Source organism: Pleurodeles waltl, chromosome 4_2 (assembly GCF_031143425.1).
Source record: "Pleurodeles waltl isolate 20211129_DDA chromosome 4_2, aPleWal1.hap1.20221129, whole genome shotgun sequence".
Taxonomy (NCBI): Eukaryota; Metazoa; Chordata; class Amphibia; order Caudata; family Salamandridae; genus Pleurodeles; species Pleurodeles waltl.
In genome coordinates, this window is record NC_090443.1 from 164,143,570 (window position 1) to 164,167,069 (window position 23,500).

At 41.0% G+C, this 23,500-nt stretch overlaps 1 protein-coding gene across 3 annotated transcripts in view; it reads left to right on the forward strand.

The window, feature by feature from the left end:
• The window catches only part of PDE1B (phosphodiesterase 1B), a 1,852,897-nt gene that overhangs the window by 1,773,384 nt on the left and 56,013 nt on the right, over window positions 1–23,500 (forward strand). For all 3 annotated transcript variants that reach the window (XM_069231031.1, XM_069231030.1, XM_069231029.1), the window contains one exon: window positions 20,088–20,169. In XM_069231031.1, coding sequence (XP_069087132.1) covers window positions 20,088–20,169 — 82 coding nt within the window. The remainder of the gene's footprint in view (window positions 1–20,087; window positions 20,170–23,500) is intronic.

Consider the following 23,500-nt stretch of genomic DNA (forward strand, 5'->3'; position numbering starts at 1 on the left):
TGTAGGACCTAAACTTATCCTTGTACTGCTCAGGGGTAAGACCATACCTTGTAAGCAAGGCATCCTTCATTTTAGAGTAGGTGAGATTTTGAGCATCCCCTAAGGCTGTCAGTGTATCCCTCCCCTCTACCTCAAAGTGCTTCCACAGAGCCGCCCCCCAATGAGCTTCAGGGACCAGATTCATGTGGAGAGCAGACTCATACCCCTTGAACCACAAGTATATGTCATCCTCCCTCTTATAATCTTTCACAAGGTCTTTAGGAATGTGCACCCTCCTCTCAGGCTGCACTGTAGGGTTGCTGCCACCATCTCTACTGGACTGGCTTCTATGCTCCATCTCTTTCAAGCTAAGCTCATCAGCGATCTGTATCTTCCTCTCCTCAAGAGCTAGCCTTCTCTGCTCCAATTAGTACTCCCTTTCTGCCTGTCTGTCCTGCAACTCTTCAGGTGTCAGACCCTTGGATGAGACACTGCTACCTGCCCTGGAGACCTTCCCCCTGGACAAAACAGGCCCACCCACAATACCATTGTGTACTGAACACTCTTCCTCTTCCTCCTCATCTCCCTCATCCTCTGTGTGCCCTTCAGTGCTCTTGGCTGTCACCCAGGCCCTCAGCGCCTTTTGCAGCTCCTCCTTCCTGGTGAGCTCTTAATGGGACAGTCAAAACTTTTACAGAACTGCTTCAACTTAGCCTTGGTATAACCCTCCAATTTCTCAAGGTCAAAGTCAGCTCCAAATGATGCATCCCCAGCATGGGACATGATGAAGATTCAAAACAAGTACAAAGTTCCAAAGGCAGAAAAACAAGTTCCCAAATGAAGTTCCAAAGAAAGTCAATCAAGGAATCAGCGAAAATAAATGGAAGTAGAACAAAAACAGTTCCAAAGAGAAAAAATCAAAAGATCACCACACAAGTAGTATGTGGTCACGTAGTGGTCTGAACTCAACAGTAGTGTACACTTAATCATTGTATGTCAAGTACAAATACAAGTCCAAATCCCAACCACTGATCACCAATGTTAGAAATGGGGTCTTTGGTTGACAGTCAGGTTACCCCCTGTTCAAGCAAGGACCCTCACTCTAGTTAGGGTAAAAGAGAATCACCCTCAGCTAACCCCTGCTTACCCCCTTGGTAGCTTGGCCGAGCAGTCGGCTTAACTTCAGAGTGCTATGTGTAAAGTATTTGTACCAACACACACAGTAACTTAATGAAAACACTACAAAATGACACAACACCAGTTTAGAAAAATAGAAAATATTTATCTAAACAAAACAAGACCAAAACGACAAACATCCACCAAACACAAGTCATCAATTAAAAATCAAAAAGAGTCTTTAAGTAATTTTAAAAACACACTAGCGCTGCTAGAGTGAAAATGTACCTGGTGCGTGTCAAAAATAACCTCGCACGGGTGGGTGTGCGTCAAAAATACCTCCGCACGGCGGTATGCGAGTCGAAAATCCAGCCGCACGATGATACGAAAATCCTGCAGCGCAGGTTGTGATCTCCCAGCCTCTGTCAGTGATGCTGCGCGTAGTTTCTCCTGCTCCGTGTGTCGCTTCTTCAGTCGCGTTTCCTGCAAGTGTCATTTCTCAGCTGCGGAGCCGGCGGCGCGTCATTTTTCTCGGCCGCAGATCAGATTTGCGTCAATCTTTTCCCCGCACGGCGCTCTGTGGGTGGATTTTCTTGTCTTTAGGCTGCCAGATTCTCCTTTCAGGGTCCCAGGAAATGGATGAGCACCCAGGGCAGAGTAGGAGTCTCTCCAGAGACTCCAGGTGCTGGCAGAGAGAAGTCTTTGCTGTCCCTGAGACTTCAAACAACAGGAGGCAAGCTCTAGATCAAGCCCTTGGAGATTTCGTCTCAAGATGGAAGGCACACAAAGTCCAGTCTTTGCCCTCTTACTCTGGCAGAAGCAGCAACTGCAGGATAGCTCCACAAAGCACAGTCACAGGCAGGGCAGCTCTTCCTCCTCAGCTATTCAGCTCTTCTCCAGGCAGAGGTTCCTCTTGGTTCCAGAAGTGTTTCTAAAGTCTGTGGGTTTGGTTGCCCTTCTTATACCCAATTTCTCCTTTGAAGTAGGCCTACTTCAAAGTGAAGTCTCTTTTGAATGTGAAATCCTGCCTTGCCCAGGCCAGGCCCCTGACACTCACCAAGGGGTTGGAGACTGCATTGTGTGAGGGCAGGCACAGCCCTTTCAGGTGTGAATGACCACTCCTCCCCTCCCTCCTAGTACAGATGGCTCATCAGGATATGCAGGCTACACCCCAGCTCCCTTTGTGTCACTGTCTGTTGTGAGGTGCAACCAGCCCAACTGTCATACTGACCCAGACAGGGAATCCAAAAACAGGCAGAGTCATAGAAATGGTATAAGCAAGAAAATGCTCACTTTCTAAAAGTGGCATTTTCAAGCACAATCTTAAAATCAACTTTACTAAAAGATGTATTTTTTAATTGTGAGCTCAGAGACCCCAAACTCCATATGTCCATCCGCTCCCAAAGGGAATCTACACTTTAATCAGATTTAAAGGTAGCCCCCATGTTAACCTATGAGAGGGACAGGCCTTGCAACAGTGAAAAACGAATTTAGCAATATTTCACTGTCAGGACATATAAAACACATTACTATATGTCCTACCTTAACCATACACTGCACCCTGCCCTTGGGTTACCTAGGGCCTACCTCGGGGGTGTCTGACATGTAAGAAAAGGGACGGTTTAGGTCTGTCAAGTGGGTAAACTTGCCAAGTCGAATTTACAGTTAAAATTGCACACACAGACACTGCAGTGGCAGGTCTGAGACATGATTACAGCTACTTATGTGGGTGGCACAACCAGTGCTGCAGGCCCACTAGTAGCATTTGATTTATAGGCCCTGGGCACCTCTAGTGCACTGTACTAGGGACTTACTAATAAATCAAATATGCCAATCATGGATAAACCAATCACATACACATTTTGTAAAGGAGCACTTGCACTTTAGCACTGGTTAGCAGTGGTAAAGTGCCCAGAGTAACAAAAACAGTAAAATTAGAGTCCAGCACACATCCTGGGGAACAGAGGCAAAAAGTTAAGGGAGACCACGCCAAGGATGAAAAGTCTAACAATCACAGTGCCTAGAGAAAGGAAATTGTACTTCCAGTTTCGCATAGGTACCTTGCCACTAAGATCATTTACCAGTTGTTGGTCAACTGAGGGGACATTTACTTGCCCAGATTGTAAAGCACCTATTGAAAATCTCCCTCATGTTTTATTTGTTTGCCCTGCCTGTACTTCCTCTCGTAGGAAATGGTTGGCCCCTGCTTGTAGATTGCTGGGAGTCTGCAGGTTCAATGTAGCCCGTCGAATTCTTAGATCAGATACTCATTCGACTCTGGTGATTGCTGTCACCAAGTTCCTTGGGGCAAGTTGGATTCTTAGAGAAAAACTTTTATCTGCATGATGGTTTTTAGTAACAATGTATTAACATTGCTCTGGAGAGCTCTTAGGTTTTATTATTTTTATCACTTATTTATATGTATTGTACATATTTTTATATATTTACTGTGTACTTATTTGTTGCTGCTATGTGCTTTTATGGCCCTTGTGGCCGATATAAAGTTATTGATGATGATGAATAAAATGCTAAAGGTTGTATTAGCAAATGAGAGAATCACTCACCTTCTAATATCTGCCATGCTGTGAATTTTAAAGCCAGAATAAAAAGAATGATTTTACCTAATTCATAGGTAGTTTAGATGCCACATGGCATTTCTGTGTATTCTGTTTCACCAATGTGTAATAGTTACTCATTGTATTTAGATTAAATTTATAAAGTAATTAATAATTACCATAATTTATGTATTTTGTCATGTTGAAGATATTTCTTTGTTGAAATATGTATTTATTTAACAGCTCAATAAAGCCGCAAACATGTAGCCTGGAAACTAGTACAGAGTTCTGAAGGAAAGAGAGAAAGTCTAGTGTCGCCTACGTAGAGGAGGAAGTGCCCACTCGTGTGCCAGATGAAGCAACCCAATGCAAATTCTTTTTGTCAAGACCAGAGGATCTGCCTCAAAGTCTGTGTTGTTTGAATCTTTTTTTATTGACTAAATTGTTGATTTGCCTATTGAAGGCTTCAAGCTGGAATGTATTGCAGGCATTGGATTTGAAAGTGACTGGATCTTTTGTTCAATTATACCAGGTGGGCAGTGCTCAGGAGTTTGAATATAAATGTGGTTGCCACTAACAGCCACTGCAGGGCATTCAAGGCTGGTTTTGCTTGGTCATGATTTGGAGACAGTGGCAGAAATTGGTAGAATGATTAATAATTGTAGAATTTGGAGGGTTGGGTCTTTATACAAGAATCTGAAGCCTTTCGGGTGGAAGCAGTGTTGTTTTATATCATGCTACGTCCTTTATTTTACAGCAATAGAAGGCAGATCCTTTCAGGGCTTCATCCTCCCTGACAAAATGGTGGCAAAAACCTTGAACTCATATCTATGAGACCACTCAAAGCCACTTTGCATGGCTCTGAATGGCCTCATAGATATGGAGGAAGGCAAGGCAGTGCAAATCGCTGGGTTGCCTTACTCTGCGCATGGGAGCCATTTCATGGGCATTGAGGTGGGTGTTTCCGCACAACACCCATGGATTTTGACGCATCCTCAGCTGTGCAAACGTTTGTAAACCTGGGGATGCTACAAAACCTTATCCCTCCCCAGGTGCCCCTTCCTGCACAAAAACAATCCTGCCTACAATGCAGACACCCTTGCACAATGTTGCAAGGGTGCTAGCATTGGAGCTAGGCTGCCAAAACGGACCTAGTGCAGTGTTAACAACACGAATTTTGCTTAACAATGTTCCTTCACTTTCTCTTTGATGCAGGGCAGCACAGCAAGGTGACTGTACCAAAAGTCCATAAATATGGGTTGAAGTCTTTGGATGAAATCCTAAAATACGCAAAGTATTGCAGTGGTGATAAGAGATGAAACAGCAGAAGTTTAAAGAGAAGTTTAAGTTATCCCAGACAAACCTGGCTCAGAGAAGTTTTCAAAATCAGTCATTTACAGATAAGAATAGTGGTGCAGTACAAGTTATTGATGCTCTAGGTGGGGCACCATTGAGTTGGATTTCAGGCAGGAATGCAAGGTGGTCATGGAGGTATGATTGCTTCACAGGGTAGAGGTTGAGGAGCTCCGATTGATCCAAGAATAGGTGGGGATGTGGCAACGCGAAAGAAAATGACTCCTTGTTTTTTTCTAACAAACTGGGCCATTAAAAGCGCAAATGTAGGCTGGGTCCAGATAAAATAAACAATAATCAAATACAGGGAAGAAGTCAATTGTAAATTCAAAGTGTGTCCGCTAAGCAAGTGCAAATGCCAGTGCAAAATAAAGTACAATTAATGTTAAACCCACAAGCATTTATTGTTTGACAGAATGTGGGTAGCACGAGACAGAGTCAAAATCAATTACTCCAAGTAACCTGAAATACAATTCAAATGCAAATCAATATGTGATTCAGCAATATCCCATGTTTAATGATGAAAGTTTGGAATCAGGCATGTCACAATGACGGTGCTTGAGAGGGGAGGCTGATTGTGTACTTGGTGTAGTCTTAGAGGTAGACAAGAGTGGACCATTTGTAGAAGGTAATGTTAATGGCCCCAAGTGTCATTTCTAATTGACACTGGAGCTACCCATTCCACTGTGAGAACAGCGGTAGTCCCAGATGTACCCCTCTCGGGAAAGAAGATCCAAGTTGTAGGTGTTACAAACAGACAAATTTCAAACCAAATTTTGAAAAAGGTTCCTGTAAAAATAGGCTCATTCAAAGAGAACCATCAGTTTGTTGTTTGCGACTCAAGTCCTGTAAATCTATTGGGCAGTGACCTACTGAGTGAACTAAATTGCATAATTTATTGTACACCAAATTGGATCAAATTTTAGACCATGAGGAAGATGTTGAATTCAAGCTGGCTTGACAAGAAACAGTAGGGTTTTAAATGTTGACTGTGGAGGCTCTACCATCAGATTTAAAAGAGACAGTGAATCCAGAAGTATGGGATTTCACAGCAAAATATATTGGACTAATTAAAGGTGTAGAACTAGTCTGAATTAATTTTAAACTAAATGACTCTGGAAATAATAGCAGGGATAACACCAATTATTGAGGACACAATACAGAAAGGCATTTGAGAAGAAATAGTAGGAAGTCCATGCAACTCACTGATTATGGGATTACAGAAACCAAATGCCAAGTTTAGGATTTTTCAGCTTCTGAGAAAGGTTAATGATATTGTAATTCAATGTTGTCATGTGGTACTGACTCCAGCCCCCATACTTTACTATATTCAATGCACAGTAGAATAGTCCACAGTTGTAAATCTTTGCCAAGCTTTCTTTCTTTTGATTATGTTAATAGGATAGCCAGTACCTATTCTCTTTAATGTTTTGAGAGAAAGTATTAGCATGGTGTTGAGTCCCAAAATGAAACTCTGAGTTCCTCAATTGTTTACCAAATATTAAAGAAAAAATATGGAAACATTGATCATGCCCTTTTCATGAACTCAGTTCATGTACAGTACACTGATGACCTATTAGTGGCATCAGGGACAAGAGAATCTTGCAAACAAGATACCATTGCCATACTGAATAATTTGACTGAGAATGGGCATAAAGTGTCCCCAAGCAAGTTGCAATACTGTCAAAAAGAAGTACAGTATTTGGGACATATCATTGAGAAAGGAACAAGGAAAGTGTCAAAAGATAGAGTGGAAGCTATTTTGCAAATGGGTCCTCCAAAGATGCAAAGAGAAGTCTGGATGTTTTTGGGAATGGTTAAATACTGTAGAAAATGGATACCCAACCTTTCCTTGGTGGCAAATCCTTTACTGAAGGTGACGCACAGAGATGTGCCTGATCCAATTTCACGGGGCAACTAATGCATGAAGGCTTAATTAGAGCTGAGAGAAAATCTCTGTTGTACCCCGGCACTGGGAATGCCTGATTGTTAAAGAATGTTACTCTATTTCGCAGTGGGAGGGAGGGCTACACTCTCTGGATGCTTTCCCAACTACATTGTGATGCTAAAAAGCCTGAGGCTTATTTTTCAGTTACACTTGATCCTATAGCTGCTGCACTGCCTGGTTGTATTAAAGCAGTTGCAGCTCTCAATGCAAACTTACAGAGTTGTGAAAGCATGGTGATGGGGCATCCTTTATCTAATGTGGTCCGTCACTCGGTTGAGGTTTTGCTTACCAGAACCAAAACTCAATACATGATGAATTCTAGTCTTACAAAATATGAGCGCAGATTCTTGATTCAAGTAATATAATATTGAAGCATTGTCAAGTTTTAAACCCTAGATCTATACTCCCCTACCTGAAAGTGATGTATCTGATGAATTTGAACATGACTTTCGTTATGTCACAAATTTATGCACCAATCCCAGATGTGTCATAAAGGATCAGCCATTAATGAGTCCTAATTATTTCCTTTTTATGGATGGCTCTTGACTAAGAACAAATGATAGTTCCTTGAGAGCAGCTTATGCTGTCTGCACAATACAAGAATAATAGATGCTTCATTAGTTCAAGGGGTTTCCTCAGAGTAAGTTACAGAATTGATTGCCCTTACCAGAGCTTGCAGCTTGATAGCCCTAATGAGAGTGACTATATTTATAGATAGTCATATGACTTTTGTGTGGTCCACGTCTTTGGACAGTTATGATCACACAGATGGTTTATGACTTAATCTGGTTCACTCAGAAGAAATTGTGAGCAGGTAAGATGACTACTGGAAGCTTTATAGCTTCCAACTGAAACTGCTGTTGTCAAATGTGCAGCACACAGGAACGACACTAGTTATGTCACTATTGGCAAAAGATATGCAGATGAAGTGGCTACTGCATTTGTAGTCTGCACATTTGATGGGACATTTACAGATCGATTTCAAGAGGACTATATCTATTCTATGGTGTTGACAATAGCTGACAGTTGGGAAGATTTGAAAGCCATGTGGAAAAATGTGTCTGAGTCAGACCAACAGAATTGGATCAGAGCAGGATGTGGAAAAGACAAGAATGACATTTAGGATTCTGTAGATGGGAAAACCAGTGTTAACAGACAGCCAGTTATCTCCAATGATATATCATTTCCATGGACCTACATATCTAGATAGGGATGCTATTGGTAGAGCATTCAAACAGAACTAGTTTAACCCCAGATTTAGAGCCCATGAACATGAATTATGTCACAGATGTATAACATGTCAACAAATTAATGTTGTGAAACGAAAATCAGTTACAATGAGCCACATAGGAAGATAAGGAGGTCCTTTCAACAGGATGCAGATAGACTTTATCGAGATGCCCTTTTTAATGGGCTCAGATATGTCCTCGTTTTAGTGTGCTTTTTCTCTCCGTGGGTGGAAGCCTACCAACAAGAATAAATACAGTCTCACTGTAGCCAAACTGCTCTTGAGGGAGTTAGTTCCAAGATACAGTATGCTGGTTTTTTTTCAACCAGATTGAGGAACTCACTTTAACAGTAAGATCATTAAGATGTTGTGGGCAGCAGTGCAAATTGAACAGAAGCCACACTGCAGCTATTGACCTGAAGCATCCAGAATCATTGAGCAGATCAGCGCAACCATTAAATCCAGGTTCTCAAAGGTTTATGCTTCAACTGCACTGAAATGGCCAGATGCGTTACCACTAGTATTGATGAGTATGTGAAGTACACCTGAAGGAAGACTGGTTTATCCACACAAGAGATATTCATGAGGAGAGCAATGAGATTACCTGCTGTACCTGCAAATGCACATTTGAACATAAAAGATGACTGCTCCTCGATCATTGCAAAGGATTAGCTGATATGGTATGTTCTGTATCCTGACAGGTTGAAGCTGTCACTGTAAATCCACAACAAGAGCAGTGCCATGATCTTAGTCCGCATGTGAAAATGTCCTATCTGGAGTCTTGGTGGAAATGCCCCTATCAAGTCATTCTGACCATTGTGCCGGAGTGTCAAACTGAGTACATGCTTCTCATACTCAGAGAACAAGAGATCCTTATGAAGAAACAGTGTTGTACCAGCCTAAACTGAGAACACTGGTGAATGTACAACCACAAGTTGTACAGACTTGAATAGAGAAAAGGAGAGCTTGTGATCAGAGACAAGAAGAAAGGGGTAAAGATCTAAAGTCAGGTAAAGAAATCCAATTGAAGGACATCTCACAAAGTGGCATTGGAGCTCTTGACATAGAAAGTGGAGAAACAGAAACACAAGCTGAAGTGACAGTTGAAATACCTAAAGAACTACAAGAAGATCCAAAAGAAGGGACACGTTCTGGGTCAAGAACAAAAGACACCCACTGTGCAAAAATCTATAAAGACTTACAATCAAAATAAGCTGAAATCAAGTGTGTCTGTTGGATCCATACCACTGACAATTAATGAAGAAACAGAATTGAGTTGTATAAGTGACTTAGAAGGAGATCAACAAATACTCAGATGATTCAAAAGAGCTAGAGTGCCCTTTTAAAGATATTCAGCTTATATGAACATATTATGGGGGCCAAGTACTAAACATCCAAATCTCAGACTTGCTTGATTGGAATAAGTGGTTGCCTGAACCTCCTTTAGATTACTGGAAATAAATACAGTTGTGAACAAATGCATTACATGTACTGTTTAGATTGAGACTTTAATAAAAGTATTAAAAGATGATAAGAAGAGTACTGAGGCCTAAGGCAACAGCAGAATAGTAGGATTAACATTTTAGAAGAACACAGTGTACGGTTAAGAAAGACTGAACAATGACTGCTGTAAATAAAGCTGAAAGAAACTAACAAAGAAGACAAATAACAAAGAAATCTGCTAATTGAGATAAAGACATTCATTTTGCTGTTGCACACATTTTGCTTTATAAGATTTGACTTTATATAAACATGTGTACCTTTAACCATAAATAGATATACGATTATTATAGGCATTGTATTTACACTAATAGTTCTGTTGGCAGTTGCCATAATATTACTAATACATTTTACACCAGAGACAGAGAAATCTGTTGATACATTTACTAACACAAAACCTAGACCAGATATTAATTAAGATGAGCTGAAGGTTTTTTTTGTAGGTTACATGAAGAAAGATTGCTCCTCAAATGTTTATTCTAGATTAGTGTAAGAGTATACAAAAGCTTTTGAAGTAAAGGACTGCTGTGTTTATGCACACATGCCTTCTTCAGATGATGAACAGGTAGCTTATCATCATAATCCTCTTTCCTATGCTATATCATGCAAAATATTGCTTAGTTTAGTATATAGTGATTCGGAAATGCAAAATCCTTTCGTACATATGAGCCTTAGTTCCTGTAGTTGTTTGTTTTTTAGCTACCCCAGCAATTTACAAGGCAATAAAATGCTAGTAATGAAGAAGAGTAGTAGAGAAATAAATATAGGAATGAGGAAAGGTCTAGGATTAATTGACCATATTAATAAAGAATGTAACATAATAAAAGAAAGAGAAAACTGAAAAGGAAGAGGAGAGTTTCGGCAGAATATGGGAGTGAACTCTGAATACGTCTGTGAACATCATATTGTGATGGTTCCAAACCATCAGATGGAGGATTGTGCTATCTTAGAAGCTGAAAAAGCACAAGGCAACAATATCTGTAGGCTTAAAGAATGCAACGCATGGCGCATATTTTACTTGATTGTCATTAGTAACCTAAAATAACAATGTATTATGAATTAAGGTTAAAACTTGTTTAGAACATTTAACATGGTCCATGTTTTACACTACATTCCTTTGACCTTCACACATTCATAAGTTCATATAATTAATAAAATTGTCCAATTCGAAATCACAAAATCTGTTTCTTTATAAATAAGCTAAATAAAAAAGAGCATATGGGAAAGGAAACGTAATTTGCAAAATATGCATTACTCTACCAATTAACTTTTTCTCTTCTATTTCTTATTATGGCGGGAAACGGCATCCAGTAGATAGTTTAGTTGCAACATTAGAACATGATGAATAAAATGTTTTATAGCTGCTCTTTTTAGAAAGATTAGTCAACAAAAGCAGCCCTGTTCTTATAAAGACATTGAAACCTGATTGGACAAACCCGGTGGTGGAAACAAAGAAAGAAGTTACAAGTTACAAATGTGTATTATTATGAAATGTGTGTTCCTAAATTATTGCTCATTCAGCATTGATCCTACTGCCCATTCTGTCACTTTGGCCCTCATTTGCAAGGCCTGAGGCGTAGGGTGGCCTTGCTCTGCTGCCGTGAGAAAATGGGAAAGGGCAGAAATGCACTGTATCTACAAGGTACAGTGCATTTCTGTTCTCTCCCATTGCACTGGTGCACAAATTGCTGCCATGTGTCAACACAGACACCCTTGCACCATGGTGGGGGATGAATGTTTTTGTGCAGGAAGATATCCCAACAATCACAAGATGTGCTTTCCTCTTTCTATGTGTGCTGCAGAATGCCAATGTTCAGATTAGACTAGGGAAATTACATTTTATGGAACACTCTTTATGCATTGTTGTTCAGTTTAACACTGATGTATTGTTCTTTGATATATTATTTTGATTCTGTTAATTTATATGAGTGAATCTGATAAGGGAAATATGAAACCTCCTTCCAATTCTTGTCATTGATTCAATGAAATGTCATTAATAAATTTAGAATTGCTAATGTTTTGATTTGCAGCTTCTCCCTTCCTCATTACACTCTTCCAAGGTCTGTTGCCTAGGGTCCAGTACCAAAGTGGAAAACCTTAAAACAATTTATTGTGAATTTCTGCTCTCACATATGTTAGCACCAATAACTACAATATTAACTCATGGAGTAAATGAAAGTTCTGCATCAAATACTGTCTTAATATTTGTTACTTTCTGAAATCTGGATGGTGTGGGACTGCGACTCTTTCTACATACAATGCTCTAATTAGGCCAGGTTATGCTAGCGCTGATCCCAGGTAGTTATAAAATAAACTGACATTGGAACAGGAATCAGGACCATTTTATTGCTGTCCTTATCTGAATGTAAAAAGTCATACCTGCCTGACTTTCTGGAATGGCAAGTAGCCTCTTTGATTCCTAGTGAATAACCAAGTTCTACTCTATAAAGCTACCAACAGCAAGCATAGAAGACTTTACGGCATAGTTTCAGGGCTGAATAATTGTACAAATATTTTACAAGTGTAATAATTTGGAAAATTAAAGAAAATGGCTGAGGAAAGTCATGCTTTCACCCAAGAGGAGCAAGATGAGATAATAAGAAAGATCACTAGTGAGGAGATAATGGAAACTGTTCAAGAGACAGTTATGTCATTATTGAAAGAAAGTAAAAGGAAAAGGAAATGTTATTGATGATGAAGAGCGTTTGTCTTCATCAGATGAGGAAGAAAGGACTAATCGAGGTCCTGGTGGGAAGTGTTTGAAGAAAATAAACTATGGTAAGGGATCATGAGTATCAGGTGTATTTGATCCCTTTTGACTCACAAGTGAGTAGTGTCACAAGTGGTACATAAAGAGGGCAGGATTACCTTGCAGGAGAAATTTGTTTATACCAGCGAAGATTTGGATGACTATCTTCCTAGATTTAGGTTATGAAGATGGAATGGTGATGAATTTGTAGGTAGTGAGAGCTTGAGAGACATATTAAGGAAGAAGATCAGAGATCACATTGAAAAACAGGTGTTTAGCCCATCAGAAATTAGACATCCAAGAAGCTCAGACCCATGGCCAACGGATCATGTGGCAGGATATGTTAGATTCTGGATTAGAGAGTCTCTGGAGAAGGGTGAGAGAAATATGATGAAGTAGAATGCTCTTGCCCGATCATTGATGATAAGGAAGCTATGTTTTCTAATGTTAGATCCAGAGGTCCTTGAAGCAATGCAAGGATAGGTTGCTGGATGTTCTAGGCCCTTAGGCATGAATTTTCAACCTGGTGGAAGAGGCGTATGTGAAGAGCTGTACTCTGGATTCAAATGTGTTGAGAGGATGGAGCCACAGAGCAGTATGCTTTCTGGAAAAAGTTAATGCAAGTCTCATTTCTGAGAGATGGAAAGCAATGTTACTCTGCATAAATCCAAAGCTGTGGGATTTGGTGAAAGAAGCTAGTGAGGTCGCTGGAGAATTACATTTTGGTGAGGGGCTGGTGAAGTCCCTTGGGAAATCTGCCCAGACCTCTACTGATTTAGATAAGGCACAAACTTCTATGCAAAATGTAATTGGTGGAGGAGGTTTTTATGGAAGGGCCAGAAGGAGAGGGCACCATTTCAGCTACATCTATTATAAAACCCCGTATATTCAGACACAAGAATTGTTCAGGGGATATCAAGGATCAGATTAATTTTTTGCCTAAAGACGAGGAGAAGGCAGACGAAGGTCTGCGAGAGGGAGAGCACAAGTCAATTTTTCACAACACTGTAAGTTTGAGGACTGCATCTGGTTTTATCCAGGGAAAGGTAGGAGGCATGTTGAGAAATTTTGTTTAAAAATGAGAAAGGATTACAAACAATTCTTCAGTGATTGGCATAGTTTCAGGGCACGACACAGAGTTCAGTTGAAGACCATTCCAAAGGAAAGTACCAACGGAGATGCATTTTGAACAACATCTTCAGGAGATTTTAGCAAACGAGGTGGCTCAAATGTTGATAAAAGGTGCAATGGTGAAAGTAGATGAGGAGCAGTCTGGATTTGTGAGTATGTATCACAAACAGGTATCCTAAGTGGAAGCAGGAAATTAATTATTTTATTTTGTTTGATAGATCCTAACACACCCTATTTAACACCAATAGGGTGTATGAGGATCTAACAAACAATTAAATAGATTGTGGACTTGTGGTAATCAATCTCCTGCTTCCAGTTAGGATGCCTAGTTGTGATATTTGAGTCAGATAGGAGGTGTTGTGTAGCCATTTTAGTTATAGCTCCATGCACGTTACTTTAACGCACTAGGCCGCTGTGCAATCTAACCTAGATATATTTTATTTTGCTTTGTTTTATTATTATAACAATAACCACTTTTACGGTCTTGTTTTATTTTCATCCATCTAGCTGTTTTTGCCTAGGCCAGCACTCTGTTCTCAAACAAGACATTCTTGATCACTCTGTGCTTCCTTCAAGGCTATAGCCCGGTACATTGCCGGTGAACGTGGTAGAAGTTTAGTCTCCAACATTCATAGAAAATACCCATCCTTATGTAGGGACATTTTCTCAGAATATCAGCTGTGTTATTAGATAAACACTTCCTTTTCCCTTACACGTTAGAGGGAGATTCCAGCCAGGGAACCACCACTGTATGTTGATTGCTGAATGCTTTGCTACAGATGCTAACGCAGGCCTTTGCTCAGGTATGGGGGTTAGTGTCTTTTCAGGGGAACCTGAAAGGCAGAATTAGAGCTTAACATGCTGTGATCAATCATAACCAAGATAGACAATAATCCATTGACTATAGTGACAATATGATAGCGTTGTTTTTATGCTTCACTCTTCTCATACCAATTTTAATACTGTCATGTTGTGTTGTCCTGGTTATTGCAGCTCACGCTTTGCTATCTAAGATGCAGTTGTTTTATTAAATTCATTATTGAAACATATACTGCTTCTGTTTGTCATTTATAAATGAGACTTGATTATAAATGAGAGAACCGGATGAGACCTGAGTGACCACGACTTCCCTGAAAAGCCTAGTATGTCATGCGCTCGGCTGCCCAATCATCACTATCCTTCGGTAGGGGTGAGGCACAGCTAGTTAGCCGGAGCAAAACCCGGATTAGAGCGACAGGTGTCACCCGCAGTAGGTTGGACCCAGTCTCCCACGCAGTGGGCGATTCTGCCGCTCAAAATCCAGTAGTCTCATTAGAATAATGAGAGCCTACGCGACAGGAGGACCCATGCTAGATATCTCTCTTCTCCACTTTTGTAGCACTCAGACAACCCTCTGGTTTCTTCTTTGTCATGTATTAGTGTGTGTTATTTGGACTTACTGTATTTGGATTTGTGGTACCCTGTTCATAGTGGAGAAAATGGAAAAAAGTTGGAGGCCTGTAATACACTTGAGGATATTTAATTATTTAGTTATGTACAGCCATTTCAAGATGGAAGGGATTCATTTGTTGAGAGATGTTTTACAGGATCTGGCTTGATTGGTAAAAATTGATCTGAAGGATGCATCTTTTTCTATTCTAATTGATCTTAAGAGCTGAGTTTCTGTAGTATAGGGGGATGGGCAGCAATACTAGTTCTTCCGTTTTTGGGCTTCCGAGACAAAGAGGAGTTTGGTTGATCATTTATTTGGAAGACATTTTGTTAATGAATCAGGATGTGGAGATTTTGCTGACTCATTTGCTATGTCCTGGGGCTTGTTGGAGTCTCTGGGTTGTATAATAAATCAAGAAAGATCATTTTTGATTCCTTCAGAGAGGATGGAATTCTTAGGTTTTATTGTAGATGCATTCCAGGTTCAGCTTTAATTACTGGAAAAGAAGATATTTCTTTTAAAAAAGGAAGTAGGCTATTTGTTGAGGAAAGAGAACAAAGGTTTGAAGGAATTAGCTCAAGTGGTTGACCTTTTTTCTTCAAAATTTCATGGGGTTTTCCAGGGCCCTTACATTACAGGTGTTGCAGCGTCTACAAAAGTTAGAGTTGTCATAAGGTCTTTTGTATGGGGACAATGTGTCTCAAGAAGTTCAGACAGAGTTGATTTGGTGGTTGGAGACGATGCAAACTTGGAATGGTCGCTCTATATTTGGATCAGCCCCATATTTTATGTTGGAATCGGATGTGAGGACAGATTACAGGAGTAAAATGGAGTTTAGAAGGAAGAGAAAATCAGATCAACTGTTTGGAGATAAAAGAAGGTATTTCTGTGACTCACAATTTCAAGAAATACCTTCAGAGGCATTCTGTTTTATTGAAGAGGGACAACATTTTGATTCTAACTTATATAAATAGGTTGGGAGAAAACAGTTCAAAGTTGCTAGCATAGGAGAAGTGGGAGTATTGTTTGGAGCACAACATAAATTTGAGAGCACAGTATTTACCAGAGAAGGAGAACATTATGGCGGACTGGAGTTCTTGTTATGTAATGGATTTCAGTGATTGGAAGCTTAAAGAGGTGTTTCATGAAAATCTGATGAATTTTGGCCCTCTAAAAGTAGATATATTTGTGTCTCATTTGACTTTTCAGATGGAAGAGTGTGTGAGATGGCACACAGACCTGGGGGCCATCTCAGACACTCTTGATAGATGCTTTCAGTCGGAAGGGGGAGAACAGTATGCTTTTCCTCTTTTTTCAGTGAGACAGAGAGTGTTGTTACAGATGAGGAGACAGAGATGTCAGTTGGTCTTTTCTGCCTTTGTGAGTAGCTCTGTTCAGGTAGTGGTTGGATATTACTGACAATTCCAAGGAGGACATTCTTTTGTCTGGGAATACCTAGCAAGCTAAAGAACTTCAGTTGAGGAGCCATATCGTGGCTAAACTTGTTGAATGTTGGGCGGGAGTGGTGGAGCACTGGGAGATGAATTGTTTCATGTGGTCCACATTGAAGGAAAGGGTCTAAAGGATGAGGCTTGAGGTGGGAGGATGAATCTTTATGTTGTGAGGTAGGTATGTATTTCCATTGGTGGGTAAGGGGAGTAGGATAGGAAGTCTATGTCATGGGTAGTGCTCATCTACATAAACAATAGGCATTGACTGTGTGTGCTAGAACTTTTTGATAAGGTGGGAAGTACCATTGGAGGGAGTGATGTGAAGGGTGTTATGAACAGAAGTAGCTTCCAAGTGTTATATAGCAATATCCAAGCATGGGGAGGATTGGGTTTTCAGGTTAAGTTGAATGAGTGACGGGTTTTTAAAAAATTGCACATTTATGACAGGTGAGTTTGTTGTCTGAAATTTTGTGGTGGTTTGTAAAGTTCTTTCATAGAGATGTATAGAGAATTGGTCCTTGATGAGGGCATGGTAAGTGTTTTATATATCTCAGAAGCTGTTGCAGTGAATTTCAGCATACTAGTCAATAGTCTGATTAAGAGAAGACATCACTTTCCAAACAGAGCTAGTCTGGGGAATCATCTTACTGTTTTTTTAGAAAAATGTAATTGAGACTTTTAGGAGTGAAGCCCAGCTCAATGAGCATCATTAAGTGCTGAATGTTACATATTTGCCTCACAGTCAATAAAGCTAAATTTGATGATTAAGAGAAGTGGTACACAGGATTATGAATAGGCACCATTTGAAACAGTTGAATTGGAGGCAGTTGCCATATGATTATTTCCTCTGAAGCCGGTACCAAAACCAGTGATATGTGGTTTCATTAGAGATTTAGGGAGTGCTGAGGTTGTGAAATATATTTACCAATGATGGTGTCATTAATCTGGTAGTGACCGTAGGATATTTAAACGTTCTGACTCTTCTGGTAATAGAGCATCGCTGCTCTGTTGCAGTGAAAGCGTGTAGAGAGGAATAGCTCACTTTTCAGTGACGGGGAGAAAAACACCCAATGGCCTACCACCAATATGACTACCGATTTATCTTGCAATATCTGGCACTCCTCTCAAGAGAGACAGGCAGAGTTCGCCCCACCAAACAACTCTTTAAGGCAGTTTGGGCAAGTTAGATGGATGCTTTCTCTGGCATTCATTGAGTGGAACAGCATAGACGTCAACTCACCAAAATGCCAGAAGTAGTGGAAGAGATATCACACGCCCATTGCCCTTAATTTTCACTCACACAGATTTTACACATACCCACACACACCCATTTACTCAAACAAAAAACACACTCTCACCCGCAAGCACGCACTCAACCTACATTTAAAAGCATTTTTTCCCTTACCTTAGCTGCCAGCGAAAGTCGTATAGCATCTAGTTGTACCCCATTTTTATTACACTAATAGTGAATAATGTAGTATTCACTATTAGTGTAATAACAAATTGACAGAAAGAAAGGAGGCTGTAGCCCTCGCAGACCTCACAAGGACGAGCTGCTGCTTTGTTCCAGGCACTGATTAAGCCACCTCCGAGGCAAGGGGTCGCAAAGGCAGTATCCGGGGTCACAATGGGCAAGGCCAGTGCTTAATTTGTGCTTGCTGTTTCCGGTGCTGAGCACCGGCACTTATTTTTGAGGGCCGGCGCTTAGTCTTCTGCTTCAAGCATTTGCTGCGAGCAGAAGACACATATGGGAAAGACGGAGGAAGAGAAAAACGAAAAAGCGTCACAAAGGGAGAAAGCAGAAAGCTGCTAGAGTGAGCTGAAGGGTAGGGAGTGGCTTTAAATGGATTGAAGAGGCCCGAGATGGCTTCAGGATTAGGCTGCCTCATTATTCTGTGTCCGCACATTTACATTCAGCAGCCTCGTGTTTAAGAGGAGGGCTTTGGGCACCAGCACATTTTTATTTACAAATAAAGCACTGGGCAAGGCAGGGTAACAGCTGTGACCCCTGGCAACCCCTAAATGACGGAGATGTGGGACAGCCCATGATGTCTGCGAGAATAGAGATATATAGGGACCCACGCCCATCCAGCATGATCAGGTAAAAGCACTGCTGCCCTTGAGGAAGGAAATGGCGGGCCTGCTTTCGTGGGCATGGAAGGTCCAGCATGTAGGAAGAGCCAAAGGATCTCTTCATCCATTCATCCATACCCAGGATGCCACAGTGTGATTAATGGAGACAATGGATGCCTGAAGCCAGGGCCTTCCGTTCAAAGACCAAGGTCTGGATGATCCAGAGAGGCCAGTCTGCAAGGGACCTGATGCTCACCACCATCGTGCTACATCTTTTCTCCAAGGCAATACTGTCCCTCTGCCAAGGACTCTGAGAAGAGATCAGAATGGGTTATAAGCACCTCATCCCTAACATCAACAAGATCCCCTAATGTCAGGTAGCAAAGCTCTCACCCAGCTTGTAAGGGAGCTGGGTGGTGCAGGCAGCTAAAAATTAAGAGGCTTCCGGTCCTGCATGGATGAAGGAGCTCCTTGGAGAGACCTACCCCTCCAGGGTTGTATAGGTTTGCCTGATACACGTGTGGTGGGGACAATAACTATTGATAGGGAATATATGAAACTCATTGAATCTTGATTTGCTCAACATTTGTTTTGCTCTTAATAAATATTAACAAATGTTTTCCCTAGTGATGTCCCTTACGCTCGACACAATTATTTTCGTGTATTTATTTTGTGCTCACTGTTTCACACTTGCTCACACCTACTCACTTTTGCCTCGTTGCTTTGCCTTCATTCATCACACTCACTGTCTGCTCAGTGTTTTACCCTCCCTACCCTCTTAAATGACGCTAGAGTGAATTGTTTCACCTAACCTTACTAACTGCTTAAACAAGGTTTCCCCTATATACCCCACTCCCTTTTTTACTGTGTTACCTGCCATTTCGCACTATTCACTGCCTGAGACTTACCTCCACCGTACTTAACCCCAGGCACCCTCTCTCTCAGACACAGACATAAACACCATTACACCAACATACAATGAATCACACGCACTGTAATGTAAACATGCTTTTTCTGGATGTGCCATTCCTGTTTCCCTAAGTAAAGAAGGCTGGTACTGCTTCTGCATAAGCTGTACTTCTATACGTGTGAAGAAAGATGCAACAGTTGTTTCAGTTTGCTTCACACACGGTCAATATGTTTATCTCCTATCATAACGATCCTCTTGCTATATAGCTAAATCTCATTTTAAATAGACATTAGAATGGGGACCTAAACAATCTAGAGCAGTGGTTTCCAACCTGTTGGCTGGGGACCCATGGGGGTACGCGAAGTCTCCTCGGACTTAGAACATTCTGTAATATTAACAGATTAATACCCCAGCATTCAGTAATGACTCAGTGGGGGTTCCCGAATTCCAATGATGATTCAGTGGGGGTCCCCGAGTTCCAGTATTGATAAGGGGGGGGGGGGGGGCTCAAAAGTCAAAAGGTTGAGAACCACTGATCTAGAGGCACACAGATAAACAAGAATGTATGTTTTACTTTCCATGACAGTAAATGATTGTAACTCTCTGTTCTTGGAAGTTGAAATAGTTTTGGCAGTTTTATTCACAGTTTGTATCTTTTTCAGGGTGACAAAGAGGCCGATCTGGGACTCCCTTTCTCTCCACTGTGTGACCGTAAAGCAACATTAGTTGCCCAGTCCCAAATAGGTGAGAATGGTGCACGCATGACAGCTGCCAAAACTATCCATCTGCCCTTTATGGAATTAGGAATCATGCAAATAAACTTTCGAAAACTGGCTAGGGTACGAGACAAATAACAAAAGAGTGCTCGTCGGTGCAGAAATTCACATCACTTTATAAAATGTCATCAGACCATATAACTTGCATATGTAATGACCAAGTTACACATGTCAGCTGTAGTGATAATCCTCTACACTTGGTGTATTCTCCACTGTTAGTAGAGTCAAACTGTGAAGCAAGACTCAACTTTAGAAACAAAATGTGTTTTGTCCCTTAAATTATTAGAACTTATTCAGGGAAGTCAGTTTGACTATTTGAAAGAAGACCTTCAAGCCTACTATCAGGCAGTGCAATACACCATGACAGACTTATTAGGCTTTATTAACATGCAACTTAACACCAAGAACCATTTAGTTTTTTCAATATTTGAGGAACCTTTTCCATGACTTAGACCAATTTTAATTGACCCAGTGACAGTCGTACTCAATTATCAGAACGGAAATATTCAAGTAAACATACCTAATGCCCTGAGGAACTGCATTGGCTGACCAAAGATAAACCGTCTGTATTGTTAGAAACTCTGAGGATAAAATATAAGGTAGGAAAAAACTGAATAGCAACCCAGTTCTTAATTAAGGACGTTGTTAATGTTCATAACATGAAACTATGTTACAAATAAATTATTGATACTGTGCCAAACTCAAACTTGGGATATAATATAAACTGCAGATATCCGATGCTTGTACACCCAGCTTCACACTGAAGCACCTCAAAAATAATCTTCACATTGGGTTCCTAACATGTTCTAGCGCACCCTTCCTCAGCAGATAGCACCAATCATCGTCTTTAACTAAACCTCTTTGTAAACCAGGGAAACTATGGGCCAGATGTATCAAATGGTTTTACCCATTTTGTATCTGTGGGAAAATATGTTGGTACATATGGCCCTATGTCCTTTATGTGGCAAATAATTACTTGTGTTATTTCCAGGTTGTTTTTCTTATGTTATTGTCTAATTTATCCATTGTTTACCATTTTCAAAAAATCATTCTTTCTCTCCCTTTCCTCAAAGATTCTAAATTTACCTGAGCTCCCATAATAGTTTTGCAATATAGGAACACAGGGAGTTGGATACTCAGAGATTTGCATTTTAATTGACTGTTTTGAAACTCACTCACCTATTCTGCCCTTCTCAAGAGCTATGGCCTGTGAGCAATTTTAGCCCTGTGGTCGCTTCGTACAAAAACAGTCAGGGTTAACTTAGAGGCATTGTGTAAAGTATTTATGCAGCACACAACAGCCAAAAAGGAAAACGTCCAAACAATTTTGTCATGCATTTGGTCTTAAGTTTCTAATGGACATCAAGCTCTGACAGGAGCCAATTGGAGCTATAGGATAGTCCCCTGCACCACTGAGGCAATGCCCCAATACCTCTCCTCCAGACACTGACTCAAGGTGTTATAGTATCCAGGGTACAGTTTCATAAGATTAGTGAGAACTTTGGTGCTCCTTTGGTTTCAAGCTCAAGCAAAAGCCAACTTAAAGCCCATGGAAACATCTGTTCATCACCTGGTGAAAGCCCTGATCCTGTCTTCTGGGCATCCAACGCCAAGGTAACCTTTCGCACCAAGGGCAATGTTACAGAAGTCACAAAGGCCCTTCCAGTTCTTAAAATGTCTTTGTACTGGAGGAATAGAGCTCCCATAAGGCTCCATACATGTACAGGGTATATTTCCCACACTTGGGCTTTTATTACTGACAAAAGGCTGCACCTCAACACCCCGGGATGTTCTCTAAAATTACCGCAGATGCAGTTGTCCCCTCCAGTTAGCAAATCTCTATTGGAGGCTGTAGGGTCATCTGAGGGCCCTGTTTCATATCAAAGTCGAAAGACCTTACTTGTAATCTATGTACCCGAGGTAGCACCCTGTTTAGGGTGCTATAGACGGTGTGATTGGGAATGCTGCACAAACCAGGGCCTTCTCCTAGGAAAGGAAGGTGACCTGCTGTACAATACTGGTTAAGTACCAATATTCCTTATCATTTTTTTGCTTATCTGGTAAGGTGGGTACAATGGACTCCATTGAGAATCGTTAGTGGAAATTTGAATAGGACAGTACACCAAATGATAATGCTGTGGTCCTAAGCTGTGTGTAGGGTAAAAGGAATGCTCAGCAGATCTTGATATTAATATTGAATAAAGTCTGTGAAAGAAGTGCCTCAAGATCATTCTTACTGCTTCAATTTCAAGCAGGCTGTATAGGAAATGTTCACACAGGGATAATTGGCTTTTGGCAGAGAAGTGAGTAAGATTTTACTATGTGTGAAATTGTATGCCCACTAATGGAAATGTGAGCTAGGATTAGATCATCATGAGACAGCATTGTTTTACCCGACTGATGATGTGCTGTTGCAATTAAAGTTGCTCATTACAAGAGTTATTACCAGGTTCAAACAATTAGTGTACATACTTGGCTCCGGAGACCACTTCATGAAGGTAGTTCTAAGTCAGACTAACCCCTAAACTGTAATGATAGAGCAGCGTGGAGGCATCTCCATTGTCCTAGGATAGTATAGAGGGAAGGTGTTAGAAATGGGGTTTTTGGTTGGCAGTCAGGTTACCCTCTGTCCAAGCAAAAGCCCTCACTCTAGTCAGGGTAAGTCACACACTATCCAAGATTATCCTGTGCCCACCCTCTGGTAGCTTGGCACGAGCAGTCAGGCTTAACTTAGAAGGCAATGTGTAAAGCATTTGTGCAATAAATCATACAACACCATAGTATAACACCACAAAAATACACCACACAGTGTTTAGAAAAATATAGAATATTTATCTGGGTAATTGTAGGTCAAAACGATCAAAGTTGCAATACGAATTTGTAAAGATATCACTGAAAAGTGATATTAAGTGTCTTTAAGTCTTTAAAAAGCAATAAAGTGTCTTTCAAGCACAGAGTACCTGGTTTCTGGTGGGAAATCTCCTCAGAGGGCCACAGGAGAAGAGATGCGTGGAAAAAGGGGTGTGTGCGTCGATTTCTCCTCAGCACACACAGACTTGCGTCGTTCTTTTCCACGCGGGGAAGTCGGGCGTCGTTTTCCGGCGCGCAGACAGTCTCTTTTTGTGGATCGCGGGGATTACCAGATGTCCCGGGTCTGTGCGTGGATTCTCCTGCTTATTTTCCGGCTGCGCGTCGTTCTGCGGGGCTGCGCGTCGAAGTTTCGATCTCACGGTAGGCGTCGCGTCGATTTCTCCTTGGAAGTCGGGCGGCGTTGTCCTTGCGAGGCCGTGCGTCGAAAT